The sequence below is a fragment of the Dendropsophus ebraccatus genome, chromosome 3 (genome assembly GCF_027789765.1).
Source record: "Dendropsophus ebraccatus isolate aDenEbr1 chromosome 3, aDenEbr1.pat, whole genome shotgun sequence".
NCBI classification, from domain to species: domain Eukaryota; kingdom Metazoa; phylum Chordata; class Amphibia; order Anura; family Hylidae; genus Dendropsophus; species Dendropsophus ebraccatus.
Window position 1 is genome coordinate 167,730,354 of NC_091456.1, and position 19,279 is coordinate 167,749,632.

At 43.0% G+C, this 19,279-nt stretch overlaps 1 protein-coding gene across 2 annotated transcripts in view; it reads left to right on the plus strand.

Annotated features, from left to right (window-relative positions):
- Window positions 1-1,197: 1,197 nt before the first annotated feature.
- SLC1A3 (solute carrier family 1 member 3) overlaps window positions 1,198-19,279 on the plus strand; it is a 51,577-nt gene continuing 33,495 nt past the window's right edge. For both annotated transcript variants that reach the window (XM_069963077.1, XM_069963080.1), the window contains exons 1-3: window positions 1,198-1,294; window positions 2,417-2,691; window positions 7,170-7,307. In XM_069963077.1, the coding sequence (XP_069819178.1) occupies window positions 2,511-2,691; window positions 7,170-7,307 (319 nt within the window). In that variant the 5' untranslated portion in view covers window positions 1,198-1,294; window positions 2,417-2,510. The remainder of the gene's footprint in view (window positions 1,295-2,416; window positions 2,692-7,169; window positions 7,308-19,279) is intronic.

The following is a 19,279-nucleotide window of genomic DNA, read 5'->3' on the forward strand; positions in this document are numbered from 1 at the left end:
TGGGCAGTGTCTGGTTTCCTCCTTACTGAGGGGATGGTATGGGGCAGGTGATGGGCAGTGCCCGGTCTCTTCCTCACTGTAGGGATGGTATGGGGCAGGTGATGGGCAGTGCCCGGTCTCTTCCTCACTGTAGGGATGGTAAGGGGCAGGTGATGGGCAGTGCCCAGTCTCTTCCTCACTGTAGGGATTGTATGGGGCAGGTGATGGGCAGTGCCTGGTCTCCTCCTCACTGTAGGGATGGTATGGGGCAGTTGATTGGCAGTGCCCGGTCTCTTCCTCACTGTAGGGATGGTATGGGGCAGGTGATGGGCAGTGCCCGGTCTCTTCCTCACTGTAGGGATGGTAAGGGGCAGGTGATGGGCAGTGCCTGGTCTCCTCCTCACTGTAGGGATGGTATGGGGCAGGTGATGGGCAGTGCCCAGTCTCTTCCTCACTGTAGGGATTGTATGGGTCAGGTGATGGGCAGTGCCTGGTCTCCTCCTCACTGTAGGGATGGTATGGGGCAGTTGATGGGCAGTGCCCGGTCTCTTCCTCACTGTAGGGATGGTATGGGGCAGGTGATGGGCAGGTGATCATCTTCACAAGGCTTGCAAGTCTTTTTTTAATAATTTAATATTATTAGTTCCAAATTTAAAAAACACACGAAGAATAGTATCAGTATTTTCAACCCCAGACCAGGAGCGGAATCTTTGGACAGCCTTTTCCATCTCCTTCCAGCTGGATCCACTTCTGGCTTCAGCTCAGAAATCTGAGTGCGGTATTCTGTATACCTGGCAGTGTGAATGCAGCCATACAGACATTTATAACTTTCTATGAATATAAAGACGTCTTTACATTGTGCCCCCTCCCTCCCCCCCATAACCGGCCTATCCAGTCCCATATAAAGCTGCATATTTCTGTGACATGGCTGGTATTATATTACAGTGAGGCCCGGCCTGGCCTGCACGCTCATGTGGTCTGAGATAGATGGTGGCTCCCTGCGGGGTCCATCTACTAGCCCTATAGTGTTCTCAGCATTGTACATTCCAGGCTGACAAAGCGTGAAACTTGGCTAGTAAGGAAAACAAGGGCAGCAGCCTGATCAATATTCTGGAGGCGAGGAGCCGGTCTCCTCCTCAGCTGGCTGACACTCTCAGTTGGTTGGGCTGTCTCCTCCCCTTGTCTTAAGTCATAGAGGCTCACTATGCAGGAGGAGAACACATGCTCCTCGCCCTGACTCCACTCCGTGCTCTGTGAGGCTCCCTCCTGCTCCTCGGAGCCTCTTCTCCCCATCTCCAGCCTCCTGGACACTAAGGTGAGTCCACAACATCCCCCCAATTACCCTTATTTCAGTGAAATGTTACGTACCGGGCAGTCTAAGGAGTTACATAAGTTTCTAGTAGAGTGCACGCTCCTGTGGTTAGATCTGTCAATGTATCCGGTTTGTTTACAGTCATTTTTAACGTTTTTTTTTTTTTTTTCACTTTACTACGGACGTAACAATGACTTATTTCATGCAACGGAACGACAATGTTCATATGTAGCAGAGATGAGTTAGTTTGGTGGTTTTAAGAGAACTTTTTGCATTTTCAGAATGCAGCGTTCAATGGGAAGTTCAGCTCTGCTACATCTGTATCGTATATTATGCAAATAAAATGGGGCCCCCTCGGCTGTTCATTCATCGCTTTCGCATTCCATCACCGTGTGATTGAAATCTGCTGCTGATCCTCCAACAATCTGCCCCCTGATGACTGACACAGATGGGGCACAGCTATGGAGCTGTTCACACTGATAACCGCTTGTCACCTAACTCCTTACCGCTATGTTGTTAGTAATAAGATAACGCAGCTATATTATTAAAAAAATGGTGTGAAAAGAGACAAACTCAGCTTTACTACATCAAAGAGACAGCGGGGTGTCCTGCTTGTGAAGCGCAGGAGAAGGTTAGGTCAACTTCATACATTACTTTTGACTGGTTTGGAGCCAACCATGTTCGTCGCATGTTGTAGCAGAGTTGAGTTTGTCACAATGTGTTATGTAAGGCAGCAAGTTTACGTGCCATCTAATTCTTGTTAACAGAATGTGGACACTGTATTTATTATTTCGAGGTTGCACCTTGTACATGATTATTTTTTTTGCAGTCCTATGTAAAACCACATATGCGCCAAATGACAAACCTCTTACTAAGACTATGTCCACCTTGAGAGACCAAAGTATAATGTATGTTAGTGTCAGGATGTGCTGGGGGCAAGACTAAGCTGGCACTGCTACAACACAAGACTAAGAACAGACTGGATAATGTGAATCTATCTATCAATCAGTATTCTTACCATCCCGTTCCTTATCCCGCAGTGTTCCTGTGCTGGATGCATTAGATATCAGGACAGTGACCGGTGTCTGGATACCTATAATAGGTTATTCACATCTTGTATTACAGCTCTATTCCCCGGCTCGATCTCGTCGCCTTTGATCATCCGCTGGAATTTCCAGTGGCCATTAATCTGGGAGGAGAGAGCCGCTAACTAGCAAGCATGACTAAAAGCAACGGAGAAGACCCCAGATCTGGGACCAGGATGGAGCGCTTCCAGCAAGGTGTGCGCCAACGCTCCATCACGGCCAAGAAGAAGGTGCAGAACATAACAAAGGACGATGTCAAGGGTTGCTTTAAGAGGAATGGCTTTGTCATGTTCACTATCATCGCTGTGATTGTTGGTAAGAAAGTTTTTCTGTCTATAAATAAAAAGTTCTATAACTTTCTATTGTTATTCGATTTCAGAAGCTGTATATAGCTATAGTCCTGCTCTTGCAATGCTCTGTGAGCTAAATAGCCTGAACTCCAGACTGATACATTGTACATAGCTAGTCCTGCTCTCAGCTGAGAAGTGATACAATTGTATCCAGTCTAGACAATGCTCTGTGAGCTCTACAGCCTGGACTCCAGACTGATACATTGTACATAGCTAGTCCTGCTCTCAGCTGAGAAGTGATACAATTGTATCCAGTCTAGACAATGCTCTGTGAGCTCTACAGCCTGGACTCCAGACTGATACATTGTACATAGCTAGTCCTGCTCTCAGCTGAGAAGTGATACAATTGTATCCAGTCTAGACAATGCTCTGTGAGCTCTACAGCCTGGACTCCAGACTGATACATTGTATATAGCTAGTCCTGCTCTCAGCTGAGAAGTAATACAATTGTATCGAGTCTAGACAATGCTCTGTGAGCTCTACAGCCTGGACTCCAGACTGATACATTGTACATAGCTAGTCCTGCTCTCACCTGAGAAGTGATACAATTGTATCCAGTCTAGACAATGCTCTGTGAGCTCTACAGCCTGGACTCCAGACTGATACATTGTACACAGCTAGTCCTGCTCTCAGCTGAGAAGTGATACAATTGTATCCAGTCTAGACAATGCTCTGTGAGCTCTACAGCCTGGACTCCAGACTAATACATTGTACATAGTTAGTCCTGCTCTCAGCTGAGAAGTGATACAATTGTATCCAGTCTAGACAATGCTCTGTGAGCTCTACAGCCTGGACTCCAGACTGATACATTGAGCCACACTAGACTTGTGCTCTTGCCAAATGCATATTAAAGGGGTTATCCAGTGCTACAAAATCATGGCCACTTTCTTTCAAAGACAACATGACTCTTGTCTCCAGTTGAGGTGCGGTTTGCAATTAAGCTCCATTTAATTCAATGGAACTGAGTTTCAAAACCCACCCAAACTGGAGACAACAGTAGGGGGAAAGTGGCCATGTTTTTGTAGCGCTGGATAACCCCTTTTAAGCGCCATTCATTTCAATGGAACTGAGCAGCAAAACCCCGCCCAAGCTGGAGACAAGAGTGGGGCTGGAAGAAAGTGGCCATGTTCTTGTAGCGCTGGATAACCCCTTTAATACAAGTATATATTTGTTTCTTATAGTATACATACACATGTTAAAGGATATATATATCTATCCTACCATATTGTATGATGTTCCATAGTAAATTGGTTGTTTACTATGTCATGTGGTCTGCCCTAAAGACGGCCGTCACACTCAGTCGATCAATTATATCTGCCTTTCATGATAGTTTGTGTCTATCGGCTCCCACTCAGACATATGATTGCTGGTGGGATTCATTGATATAAATAGAATGTTTATTGGCAGACTAAATAACTCTGCGTACACAGTGCTGCCAGATTCTACCTGGGATCTAGCTGAATTATAAATGCTGCTCTGGAGGTGAATGCACAAATGGGAGTATGTGGTCAGGCTGGGGTACGTCATTGCCATGTTATATTGTAAGGTCCTCTTTAGTCTAGAGGGGACTTTGGGCCCCCTCAGGTACTGGGGTCTGCTTACCATTGGTAAATCTCTGCCATGAAGGTATACTATGTGACCCTGTGACCCGACATCCTGCCCACCCAGAAGGGTTTTAATCTGCCAATTCTAAACAAACATGACACGGCCGGGTTCACATAGACATTGAACTTTTTTAGTACTTTTATTTTAATTCAGTAGAGATGATTTTTTTCACAGTGCAAATCATGTAACGTTTCGGCCTTAGTGGAAGGTTTTTCATCAGATCATAATAGCTGGGTCTATCCTGCGCATAAAGGATGATTGTCCAGGGTGATGAAACACCTTTAAGGGGGTGTTACAGGATCTGATAAACATAGTTGCTTTCTTCTGAAAACAGCACCACGCTTGTCCTCAGTCTGTCGGTGGTATTGCAGCTCTTTTCCATTTAAATGAATAGGGCAGAGCCTGAAAACAGGGGTGGCGCTGTTTTTCTTTTGTTTTTGTTTTTTCTCAATACTGGATAACCCCTTTAAGCAGGCTCCGGACTGTTCCCCATGACCAGACCCCAAAATAAACTATAACCCCATGCTAGACCTTAAAATGAACGCAGGGCCTGACAAAACACTCAGCCCCCCCCCCCCCCCCCCAAACAAATGCAGTGCCCCTAAAAAATAGACCCCACCCAGAACCCCCAAATAGTAACCGGCACCATAACTAAATTAACAGTGCGTTTACACTGAGAGATTTATCTGCCAGATTTTTAAAGCCAAAGTCAAAGCTTGTTCTCTGTTTATGTCTGTTACTGGCGTTGGCTTCAAAAATCTGTCCGATAAATCTCTCTGTGTAAACGCACCATATCATAGTCCAAGACAAGAAATCCTAAACCCTGAGAACAGATACTGAGCAGTGACCGAGCAGCTCACATCCTCCTCCTCTGTGGAGCTTTTCTGCTTTCTATAGGACCTGCACATGTCATGTGACCTTATCGGTTACAGGTCCTTATAAAACTTTTGCTCCAATATTTCTGGGAGTCATTACTCAAAGTATAGGTTTCTTTAATGGTTGTCTTTATAACATAACCCCTTTAAAAAAAAATTTTTTTTTTACTTTTATGGCAATTCCTCTACCTCATTGGGTTCTAAATCTACCCTAGACTCTTGGCTGGATTAATATTGGGGAAAGGGGATATTTTGATGATGTGTCTAATCTCACCTCTAAGACCCCACCTAACCCTCTAAGGGTTTCTCTGGCAATTTTTTTTCCTTTCTGAACGACTGGTGACAGAAAGTTATATAGAATTGTGGAGTGTGAGGTGGGAGGCCTGAGGTACTGGGACCGTTACACTATACTGGTTACATTGTTCAGTGCACTTGCATGAATCAGTCATTTGTGTTTACTATTGTCAGCGTATTGTGGCATACCGACCTTGGCACTAGCACTTTATATATGTTTTATGCAACTATGCTGTACTGGTATTGCAAATTGTTTACATGATCATTTGCACCCGCACTTTTTAGTAACATATACCAGGTCCCGACAATATGGTCTCCCACCACTAAGGTCTTGTTTTTAATTTTGTTTTTGTCTTGTGATGAATTTAATAAAGATTTGTTATTCTTCTACATTTGGTCATATAGTATGATTTTTTTTATGGTACTTAATACCATTGTAGGTGTAATTATTATATAGAGTTGTAGTTTACTTCTATTTGAAAAAAAAAATCCAGTCTTCGAGTACTTATCAGCTGCTGTAGGTTCTGCAAGAAGTGGTGTCTTTTTTTCGGTCTGACACAGTGCTCTCTGCTGCCACCTCTGTCCATGTCAGGAACTGTCCAGAGCAGCAGAAGTTTTGGGGATTTGCTGCTGCTCTGGACAGTTCCTGACATGGACAGAGGTGGCAGCAGAGAGAACTGTGTCAGACTGGAAAGAATACACCACTTACTAGCTGCTGTATGTCCTGCAGTAAGTACTGGAAGACTTTTTTTTTTTTTTTCTTTCTTTTTTTTTTAATACGAGTAAATTTAAAATCTGTATAACTTTCTGACACCAGTTGACTTAAAATAATTTATTTTTCTGCTTCAGTATCCCGCAGCTCGCCCCCGCTTATTCCTGTGCGCATCTCCACCTATGCCATAGACTTAATTGTATGCACAGACAGATTCCGCCATCCGCCCAAAGAAATAACCGATTCATTCTTTGAGCGGCTGGCGGAATCTACCTGTGCATAGAATGGAGTCTATGGCACAGGTGGAGATGCGCATGATCAGGGGTGAGCTGCGGAATCTGTGGCAGGTGATCGGCTTGGGTTTCGTGGTGTGCACATACCCTTAAAGTGAATGTACCATCAGGGCACATTGCTTTTTCTTTCACATTACCCAATCAGTGCCTGCGCAGGGATCCCAATGGTATGGTCCTTTTTTTAAAAAAATTCCACCTGATTCCAGTGGCCTACTTCTTTGCTGTTGGTTAAGAACACCAAACAGCTATAAAAGATGGTAGGTAGTATGTGCCCCATGTACCTATAATCTGACATTAAACAGACTTCCATGGTGTCTAAACACCACCTGATTCCCAGCACTGGGTACCCCAATCCTCAAGATTGGTGAGGTCCCATAATTCAAAACAATGTTAAGTTAAAAAAAATCTGAACAATTCACAAGTTACCATGAGTTTCCTCTTTATTACATGGTCACCTATTGATTTGAATGGGTACCATGTAAAACTGTACTTTCCTGAAACAAAAATATATCTCAAGCCAAATCGGATCCCATTAGCCGATTTCCAGGCCTGCTTTCAAACAGCTCCTCATATATTTGCTTTGAGAGTAAAAAATCATTGGTGTAAGGTTATGAGTAATATAAGGACAGGTTCTCACTGTGATTCTTCTTGTTGTTCCCTACAGGTATCATCCTGGGATTTTCTGTCCGATCATATAAAATGACCTACCGGGAGATCAAGTACTTCTCCTTTCCTGGAGAGCTGCTGATGAGAATGCTCCAGATGCTTGTCCTTCCTCTCATTGTGTCCAGTTTGGTTACAGGTAAGAAGAACATCACTACTTTATGTTGTATGAAATTATCAAGCTAATAAACTGACTTAAAGGCTATGGACATCTTTTTATTCAAAGACATTTTCTCCATAGGGCTTTATTAAACATTTTACTTAGTTTCTCTTCTACGGCCTCTACAGTTTGCTGCAATTCTCCCCTACAGACTGCCTTGTACTTGCCCTTCTCTCTATCCACAGCCCTTGTGAGCTCTTCTCGTAGCCTTCTCACACCATGAACAGCCATATAAGAAAGAGATGTTTTAGGGCTAAAAAGAGCAGGGTGGTGGAGAGTGTGACGAGTGGTGGGGTGAACTGTAGAGGAAAAGAGTTTGACGGGTGACCACTAGAGATCGTCGAACTCTACAAAAGTTAGGTTCACAGAACTTTGTTGTAAAAAATACGGGTTTGTCGGGTTGCAAGCATTCAGCTGTTTTAGAGCATTTCACAAAATCCACTTATCTCTACCTATCTGCTCGTGCTCCCCCAGTGTCCACCTTCTCTGGTCTCCGATGTCCCCCGCAGCTGACAAAATCCCACTCAGCCAATCACTGCCCTGCACCATGGTCAGTGATTGGCTAAACAGCTGTCACTCTTCTCTCACTGGCTGTGGTGCTTTCCTACATTAGTCCATAAGTGGCTGTGCGGGCTACATGCCACTGGAGATTGGAGAAAGAGGACATTGGGGGACCACGAGCAACTGAGCATACCATTTTTTTTTTTTTTTTTTTTTTTTTTTTATTTATTTTTTTTAATGTACAGCTACCATCTTTACAAACTCGTTCTGAACTTTGCAAAACGTTTGGTTCAGTACCAAACCAAACTAAGTTTAGAAAGAATCTCCATTCTGAAGAGTCAGTTCAGTCATCTCTAGTGCTCACCCCACAAGGATGTTCTAGTGCATCAAAAAGGGGGGATGAACAGTGTTCAAAGTTTTTACTAGAAACCAAACTTAACTCTCCCAAGTCAAGTCGCACTTACAGATCTAGACTTCATGCACTAGTTACAAGGAACAGTTGGTGGCTAGTTGGCAACAGCAGTAGAGATGAGCGAACCGGGTTTGGGTTCGAGTCGATCCGAACCCGAACGTTCGGTATTTGATTAGCTAGGGCTGCCGAACTTGGATAAAGCTCTAAGGTTGTCTGGAAAACATGGATACAGCCATAGACTATATCCATGATTTCCACATAGCCTTAGTGCTTTATCTAACTTCAGCAGCCACCGCTAATCAAATGCCGAAAGTTCGGGTTCGGATCGACTCGAGCATGCTCAAAGTTCGCTCATCTCTAAACAGCAGCCTTGATGGCTTCCCAACTCGCTCCAGTCTTACTATTGCCCATCACAACACCCTCTACTTGTGTTTATGGCCTTTTCATAGTTGTAACCTCTGCAGGGTCTCGTTCACTGTACCTGTACCTGCAGCATGTCTAGCAGTGTCGGTAATCCACCATCGCCATGTTATTTTGGCATAACCACCCGTCAGCTTGCTGAACAACATAAGAAAACGAATTAAACACAAAGTAAACTAACCTAAAAGGTACAATATAATCCACGCTGTATCATAGTCATGGACCATTTCTTCTGTAAGGAAATTAACATGTCAAATTGCAAGTATTCGTAAAAGGACACCCATGTATTTCCACTATCACAGGCATATCTTACAAGAGGGATGTCCAACGTGTTCACAGCTTGCAGCTGACTTTTCCTATGGAGCACGGTTCATCATAGTGGAGTCTTATTATTATGACCAATTCCTACTTTTGTAGCTTATGAAAGAGTCACGTAGGGTGAGCGGCTCGGTGGGTGGATGGCCACTGCTCCTCTGATAACCTAGTTGTATCAGCAGAAAATGTCTTAGTATTCCTGGCAGTATCAGGATTGGACTCCGTTGGTCAGTAAAGGGTTGTCTTCTCTGATATTAGGAAAAGGGTTGTCTTCTCTACTGGTGTGTAAAGGTTTGTCTTCTCCTTTGGTTGGTAAAGGGCTGTCTTCTCTGATGATCGGTAAAGGGTTGTCTTCTCTGCTGGTTGGTAAAGGGTTGTGTTCTCTGATGATCGGTAAAGGGTTGTCTTCTCTGCTGGTTGGTAAAGGGCTGTCTTCTCCTCTGGTTGGTAAAGGGTTGTGTTCTCTGATGATCGGTAAAGGGTTGTCTTCTCTGCTGGTTTGTAAAGGGTTGTCTTCTCTGATGAACATTTTCTGCTTCATGGATCAGATGGTCATTGGCGTTCAGGAGTGAAACATCATGGGGGCAATGTTATGGTGTGGAGAATGTTCTCTGAGTCACTCATCCATGTGGAGGGGCTCTCACCTGATCTGGGTATGAATCCATCCCTGCAGATCATGTACATTCATACATGCTGATTATCTCCCCTGGGGCGGACGAGATATTCCAGAAAAACAACGTCACGTGTCTAGAAATAGGTGGGAACATCATGATCAAGATTTCCCAGAACTACCCTGGCTCCCCAGTTCTCCAGACTTAAACAGAATTTATAACCTGTGGGACCACCTGGATGGTGGTGTTGGCCAGCCAGGTTGACTAAGAGGCGTGTGCCTCTTAGTGAATCCGGTTGGGGGAAAAGGGGGGGGCCTAATTTAAGACCAGGGTACTTGTATGCAGGTCTTAACAAATGTCAAACATAGTTCTTATGAATCCCTATACTGCATGCCAAAATTAAGTATAGACTCATAACCCCCCCCCCCCCAACTAATCCTACCACAAACCAGACTCCTAAGCTAATAGAGGCCCCAAATAAGACCTATCTGCACAAATACAGACCAGACTCTTTAAAAAACAGACCCCAGACTAGACCCCCCTAAATTAATACAGACCACAGACCAAACTCCTAAACTAATACAGACCTGTAAACTAATACAGACCAGACCTTTAAACTAATAGAGACCTCAGACCAGACCCCTAAACCAATACAGACCTCAGATCAGACCCCCTAAACTAATACAGACCCCAGACCAGACCTCTAAACTAATACAGACCCCAGACCAGACCTCTAAACTAATACAGACCCCAGACCAGACCTCTAAATTAATACAGACCCCAGACCAGACCTCTAAATTAATACAGACCCCAGACCAGACCTCTAAACTAATACAGACCCCAGACCAGACCTCTAAATTAATACAGACCCCAGACCAGACCTCTAAACTAATACAGACCCCAGATCAGACCCCCCTAAACTAATACAGACCAGACCTCTAAACTAATATAGACCCCAGACCAGACCTCTAAACCAATACAGACCCCAGACTATATATATACAGGAAAGAACTGTGTAGTTTTAGAACCAATACAGACCGTAGACTAATATATATATATATATATATATATATATATATATATATATATATATATATATATATATATACAGGAATGAACGGTGTAGTTTTGGAAACAAAAATAACACGTTGCAACAAAGGACAAAAACTTCCAAAATATCATTGCGTCGTCAATCTCCTAATGAGCCGATTCATTCATAACAAAAACTTTTCCAGACCTCTGATCTTACGTAACCTCATCATGATCAAGAGCTTAGCCAGCTGCAAAGTCGTGACCCCAATATTGAACGGCCTCCTCTATCGGTGTTCCAGAAAACAAAACTGAATGGGCGCCCCATTACTGGAGGTAGCAGTGACTCACTCAGGAATGTCCATTGTCCCCATCATTGTTCACAAGGTTTATTACACCACAATGATTCAGGCCGTGTGAATTTTTTTTTTTCCTTATACCATCCTGAATATACGGACGGAAGAGAACACACTTGCTGGCCATTGACAATAGCCGGCATAATTATAATCGGAGTTCTTTAAGGATGAAGGGGTAAAAAGAGGACAAACTGACTTCAAAGACTTGAGGACAATCACTCAAGGTCTATAGTTTTGCTATAGAAAGCAAAGGAGATGGAGGCGTAGATGGAAAGGGTTAATGCACGATTACAAAAACATGGCTTTTTTTTTTTCCCCAGAAAATTTCCCTGAGGGGGATCAGATTAAAGACACACACTTCCTTCTTGAATTTCTGTATAGACGGTACAGTAAGGTGTGTGCTTTATGGCAGCCTCATCAGTCTCCCGGAGGAATACAGCTCCTCCACCCAAGACGAAGGAGGGAGAAAGGAGCTGCATACTGAGCCCGAGCTGTGTATATAGTATTTACTGTTACAATCCCTTTCCCCAGGCAGTACAAAAGAACTCTCAATATCTTCTTTTACTAATAATGAGATGACCCTGCTTACTCTCCCCAGTCTATACAGCAAATCTGACTGGTAAACTGCAGAAAATAGCATTTTTTTTTTTCTAATCAGCTTTCTTGTGAGCAGTGGGGTCTTAGTAGCTGGACCCCCCCCCCCCCCACCCCCAATATGCTAAAAGACAATTAGATGCATGCTTATATGATTATAGTGCAAGTCCACTGGTAAAGGTGTACTCCAGTGATTTCAAATATGTGTTATACGGAGTACAGAAGCTGCCATATTCTGGAATTTGATGGTCTTGGATTGCACTATTATGATTTTTATGTTGTGTTTCTTGGATGGATTACTGGGGGTTCCACTGGTTACTAGGCCACCTTTCTTAGAAGAGTTTTAATGGAGTGGTAGACACACTTCAATGACTGTAGGACTAAGAGCATTTGTGGAGTACTGTGGTGGTATACCTATTACATCGATATACTGTACGTACACACGTGTGTATGTACGTAGGCACACATGCTATATATTCTATACAGTATATGTATACATAAATTGTAATAGATATGGTAGATGTACACTATGGGGGAGATTTATCAAACATGCTGTAAAGTGAAACTGGCTCAGTTGCCCCTAGCAACCAATCAGATTCCACCTTTCATTTTCCAAAGAGTCTGTGAAGAATGAAAAGTGGAATCTGATTGGTTGCTAGGGGCAACTGAGCCAGTTTCACTTTACAGCATGTTTGATAAATCTCCCCCTATAGCTCCAGATCCAGAGGGGCCATTGTGCTATATACAGGAAGGGGAGGAGTCATATACAGGATAGCAAACTATGTGAACAAGTGGTATAAAATCTACATATTAAAAAAGAAAACACTACATCACGTAGGTCATACAAAAAAAATTAAATGTTTTCTACGATTAAAAAAAAGCCTAGATACTTTCTTCCATGAAAAGCGCCACCTCTGTCCTCAGGTTGTATGCGGTATTACATATCGGCTCAGAGGGTATTGATAGGATTAAAAAGTTAGATAAGAGTAGACACTTGATCTCTAAAATATACAACATTTTACTGGAACAGAAATATGGTAATGCACTAACGGGATTTAGGGAACAATGGGAGAAGGAGGTAGGCCCTTTTACAGAGGAGGGTTGGGAAAGTATAGTTGGAGGGATAGTGAGGGCATCCTCGAACCCGGAACATAGACTTATCCAATTTAAGATACTACATAGGTCCTATTACACGCCGGTCCTCATGAAACGAATTGGTTTGCGCGAGGACTCTTGTTGTCTTAGATGTGGCCTAGAAGGTGCCGGTTTGGTACACTCATTTTGGTCCTGCCAGCTGCTTGAAAGGTATTGGTCACAGGTAACAGAAGAGCTACGGAATAGGGGTATATTCACTGGTATCTTGTCCTTTGAGAATGCGATATTGGGGGAAGCGGTAATGACGAAAAAGCATAATGCTCTTATTAACGCTCTTTTATTCCAAGCAAGGTTGGTGGTCCTGAGGAACTGGCTGAGCGTCTCCGGACCATCAAAACAGGAATGGTTAAATCAGGTGGACAGGGTTAGAAGCCTGGAAGGGCCTAGTCGTAAGAAATGGCTTGGCTGGTAGAGGGGGGGGCTTTATTTATTTATTTTTATTTATTTATTTATTTTTTTTTATTTTTTTTCCCCGGAGCAGGCAGGGGTGGGGGTGGGGGGTTTATTTATATTTATAGATATATATATATATAGGATCCTGTACGGATTTAAGTTGTCATGGATCAATAGGGAACTTCTTTTTAGTACCTGGTTTTTGGCAACTTTGGTTTAAGTGGGGAGGAGGGTGTCCTTATGGATTGACTTCATTTATAATCAATGTTGTAATCTGTAACCTTTGTTATTTGAGAAATAATGTTTCCTGGTACCTTTCTCACTATTGATGTACTTTTTTATGTGAAAAAGAAATAAAGAATTTAAAAAAAAAAACATATCGGCTCCATACTGAGCTGCAATACAACACACAACTCATGGACAGGGGAGGCGATGTTTCTGTGATAAAACAAAAAAAAAATTCTAATGCTGGGTAACCCCTTTAAAAAAAAAACTAAAAATGTGGCTGCTTTCTTCCAAAAATGCCACTAGACCCGTCCACAGGTTATGGCTGGTAGTGCAGCCCTGCTCCACTGAGGTGAACAGGACTGTGCTGCAATACTGCATACAACCTGAGGACAAGGGTGGCACTGTTTGTAGAAGAAAATAGCCATGTTCTCTTAAAGAGATTTTCTGGCGAAAATCTTTTTCTTTCAAATTAACTGGTTTCAGAAAGTTCTATATATCTGTAATTTACTTCTATTTAAAAATCTTCAGTCTTCCAGTGCTTATCAGCTGCTGTATGTCCTGCAGGAAGTGGTGTATTCTTTCTAGTCTGACACAGAGCTCTCTGCTGCTACCATGCCAGGAACTGCCCAGAGCAGGAGAGGTTTTCTATGGGGATTTGCTGCTGCTGTGGACAGTTCCTGACATGGACAGAGGTGGCAGGAGAGAGCACTGTGTCAGACTGGAAAGAATACATCACTTCCTGTGTACATACAGCAGCTGATAAGTACTGGAAGACTTGAGATTTTTAAATAGAAGTAAATTACAAATCTATATAACTTTCTCAAACCAGTTGATTTGAAAGAAAAAGATTTTTACTGAAGTACCCCTTTTAATCCTGTCTAACCCCTACCAACCTAGCTAATGCTATATATAAGTGCCAACCTGTAGGGTCTAGATTTAACCCTTCACTACCCTCTATGCAGTCATTCACTAGCTGATGCCGAGCCCCGATCTACAATGGAAGGGATTGAGGGGGACGCCCACACACGTTCTATCTAACATACTTTGATGGTATCAGTGTAAACCCTACATAGCAGCGCCTTTATCTGGACTGTCTAAGCATCTGAAAGAAGTTCTTGTGGCTGACGATTCTTACATTAAAGGGGTCCTGCCTATATGTTGTTATAGTACAAGGCATTTACAGCAGGGGTATATGAATAACAGAGGAGACCATTATGGTGCACAGGACGCAACAACCTTTACTTTAAAGGGGTACTCCGGCGATTTTCTTTCCTTTCTTTTTTTCTTTCAAATCATTTGTGTCAGAAAGTTATATAGATTTTTAAATTTACTTCAATTTAAAAAATCTCCAGTCTTCTAGTACTTACCAGCTGCTGTATCTCCTGCAGGAAGTGCTATATTCTTTCCAGTCTTATTTCCATGTCAGGAACTGTCCAGAGCAGTAACAGATCCCTATAGTAAAACTCTCCTGGACAGTTCCTGACATGGACAGTGGTGGCAGCAGAGAGAACTGTGTCAGACTGGAAAGAATCCACCACTTCCTGCAGGACATACAGCAGCTGATAAGTACTAAAGACTGAAGAATTTTAAATAGAAGTAAATTACACATCTATATAACTTTTCTGATACCAGTTGCTTTGAAAGAAAAAAACAATGAAGGAGTATATTTACCTTATCCCCACATTTGTTAGCTCCATATTGCTTTATAGTTGATATTTGGATGCATATTGCTACTTGAAGGCGTTGTATGATATAGAAGAAGGAGTCTGTGACAATAAGGTGATCACAGAAAGTCTTGAGAACCCCAGTGATTGGCTATGATCTGTGGTGGAATCCTATTGCCTACAGCACCCCCACAGGAGAAATGGAGTATTACACCTGGTACATCTATGGCTTGGATGTTCTTTGCGGTTATGCTGTGCATGGGCTAATAGAGAAGAGTGCTGAATTATTTATAATATAAATTTTATTTGTTTTTTTTATACTGTATGTATAAGGGTCTGAGTTGGTCTGCATTAAAGTATGTTCTACAGAGCCATAGACCATTGCATCAGCTTGGATACGTGTACCCCTATTCCCTTGGCTCTGTTTTCCTCTCCGCCTCAGCTGTTCATACACATTATGCCAAATATGTGAACATGTATATAATACTGACGTGGCTGTGGTGCTAGAATGCTGCACATCTCTTGTGGCATGCAGTGTATCATGTATCTATGGATCACAGATACCTCCAGGGGTATATACTTGGCGTTATACATCCGGAGATATAACCTTATGTGAAATCTGTAACATGGCCTCTCCCTGTGTCATATAATACTGGTGACTTCTTATGCGGTAGAGGGGCCTTCTTCCTGGGGCCGTATATGTCTGCTACCTCTGCAGCCATATTCCTATCACCCTGTATATATTACTGTTTCCTTGTACATAGTCTTATGCCCCTGTATATGTTCCTATGCCTCTGTATATATTATGAACTGTCAATAGAGTTGACCTGCAGATATCGAGAGCAGGTATTGCAGCCCTCTGCAGTGGCAGAGTGTACGGTGTGGCAGCAGGTGACTACGGCGCTGTTACTTTTGCTTATATGTGTATAGGGACAGGTGGCCCACCTGGCATTTGACCGATAACACCAGTTTATCAGTCCAGGCCTGGCAGAGAGGAAGTTCCCTGATGTTTTTCCTATTTAGGCAACTGTATAGAGTAACTGTGTATATGAGTATTATTTCACCTCTATATGGTGGTGGTACCGCATAGTATTTAAAGGGGTATTCCAAGAAAAACTAGTTGCCTATCCACATGGGTTATATCCATATCGGCCCGCAACTCCTTTGTTTTGAATAGAGCTACAGGTACGGCATGTGAACTGCAACTCTATTCATTCCTATGCAGCGATCAAAAGAGCTCAGTGCTGTACTCGTCTCTCTTGGGCGGCTCCATTTATTTTCTATGTAGCCGCCGGAGAGAGCTGAGTAAGCACTCGGCTCTATCCAACAGCCCCATAGGAATGAATAGAGCTGCCGGCCATGCTCCATACGTGCTTCTCGATTCAAAATATTATGGAGATCACCGGAGGTACAGAGGTTGGACCCCAGCAATCTCTTATTTGTCCGCTATCCTGTGGATAGGGGACAAATTAGTTTTTCTTGGAATACCCCTTTAAGGAACTGTATGGAACTATTTTTTGGTCACTGTATGTTAGTATAACTAAGCTCTGTATATTTTGTGTATTATGTGGCACCTTAAGCGATGTGCAGTATTTTATTATTGTAGTATATGGCGGTAGCATCCCTGCATAGCACTAGTTGGACAACTGTATGGAAATGGGTTTGGTCACTGGTCTGGTAAAACTAAGCACAGTACAGCAGCATTTATTTTGTGCATTATGCAGCACCTCTATGATGACACTGTACAGGATAATATTTTTGCATTATCTATAGCTTTAGGAGCTGCACAATGTCCGTGAATAGACAGTATGCAGTAAGCTCCCCCTACTGGTGGCTGCTAACAGCCTGACATGTTATATTTATCTCCATGGCTATGTAGGAGATTTGGAGCTCTGCATCACAAACATAGAGCTCTGGTTGCTATGAATATATATGTGCACATATGATAAAATGTTTAAAGGGGTTCTCCAGAATTAGGAAAACACAGCTGCCACTCTTGTTATCAGTCTGTGTGTGGTATTGAAGCTGAGCTCCCTTAAAATGAATGGAGCCAAGGTGTAATACCATATGCCGCCTGAGGACAAGGGGGGTGCTGTTTTTTTTGAAGAAAGCTACTTTTTTTTCCTTATCCTGGATAACCCCTTTAATTCCTATATAAACTCTCATGTAGTCACTCTCAGCCCAAGAGCAGCTCACAAAGCAGTTTCTATGATTCCTGGAGAGCAGTGCATTGTGTCATACAAATACCAGTGTTACAGTAGGGCCGTTCAGCAGCTGTCGTGGTGCCCAGGTATCACATCTCTCCAGTACAATAGCGGATTACCTACTGCTCAGGTGAGCTAAACCTCTCCCATACAGTAATAGATGGCAGCCATGTATGTAAGGTGAGCACAGTGCCCCCCGCTGTAGTCCTGTGCTGCAATGGGACAAGAGAGAGGACGCTGTGTGTGTAACGTAATATGTGAATGAGACGGAGATTACATTGTAGGCAAAGATGGCAAAGGTTGTATATAGCTAGTCCTGATCTCAGCTGAGAATACAAATGTATCCAGTCTAGACAATGCTCTGTGAGCTCTACAGCCTGGACTCCAGACTGATACATGGTACATAGCTTGCCCTGCTCTCAGCTCAGAAGTGATACAACTATATCCAGTCTAGACAATGCTCTGTGAGCTCTACAGCCTGGACTCCAGACTGATACATTGTACATAGCTAGTCCTGCTCTTAGCTGAGAAGTGATACAATTGTATCCAGTCTAGACAATGCTCTGTGAGCTCTACAGCCTGGACCCCAGACTGATACATTGTACATAGCTAGTCCTGCTCTTAGCTGAGAAGTGATACAATTGTATCCAGTCTAGACAATGCTCTGTGAGCTCTACAGCCTGGACCCCAGACTGATACATTGTACATAGCTAGTCCTGCTCTCAGCTGAGAAGTGATACAATTGTATCCAGTCTAGACAATGCTCTGTGAGCTCTACAGCCTGGACTCCAGACTGATACATTGTACATAGCTAGTCCTGCTCTCAGCTGAGAATACAATTGTATCCAGTGTAGACAATGCTCTGTGAGCTCTACAGCCTGGACTAATTTGTAGTTGCTGCTGATGATGTGTTTTGCTCACAGAGCATTGTCTAGACTTAAGGCCCTATTCCACGGAACGATTAACGTTCATAAACTCGTTCCAACGACCACTCGTTAATGATAATCGCAGAATTGGTGTAAACTAACGAACGACAAAGGCAAAATCGTTATATTGTCGTTCAAAATAGTTTTTCAGCATGTCGAAAAAAAATCGCTGGTCTTTAAAAGATAATTCGCTAATCGGTTCATAAAATTAGAAATCTTTCAGTTGTTCGTAAAAAGGTTAAAAAAAAAAAGTAGGTGTGTCGTATGGTCATGATCACCCCGGCGAACGTTTTAAACTACCATGTAACGACTGTAAAATAATCGTTACACTACATATATCGTTCACGTTATGTGTTATCGTTCGCTAAAAAAATCGTTTAGTGATCGTTAACGAGCGGTCGTTGGAGCGAGTTTATGAACCATAATCGTTCCGTGGAATAGGGCCTTAAATAACATTGAAGGCTGGGACCCATAAACTATATACATTATATAAACAGAGGGCTGTAAGCACGAAGCCCATTGCATGTGGTATAATGATAGCGCTATGACATCACGGAGGCTTTATTGTTTCTTACAGGGGTTCAGGGGTCACAGATACAAAGCCTGATAAAGACCTGACAACAAATGCTGCATTCAGGAGGCCGTAATAAGATCCATGACTGCCTGTAATAGAGTTAAGGCTGCATTTATAGTCTAGAACATATGGATGAAGTACAGAGAACCGTGACGAATGTCTCCTCCACGCTGTATAGCCGCCACTGCCAGAGCACATGGGGAGTGCTGAGTCACGCTTACTGCACATGTGGCATCTACCGTCATTGGATACTAGAGATCTGGGAATTTACCCTAATTATCCTAATTATCCTGATTCTTTCAAATCAGAATTCAGCATTCAGTTTAGCTGTACAGACTTGCTGGGTAAAGGGAAGAGAAGTCCTAGTGAGTGTATGTATCACTGCTTACTCTGTCTTTGACAAATGTCCCTGCTCCTGTATGCACTTTGTGGCACCCTATGCTAACAGCAAAACACAGAAGCAGGGAAGAGAGTTCCTGATCTTGTATTATGCTGTTGGCATAGGGTGCCACAAAGTACGTATAGGAGCAGGGACCCTTGTCAAAGACAGGAGTCCATGCTCCTGCACA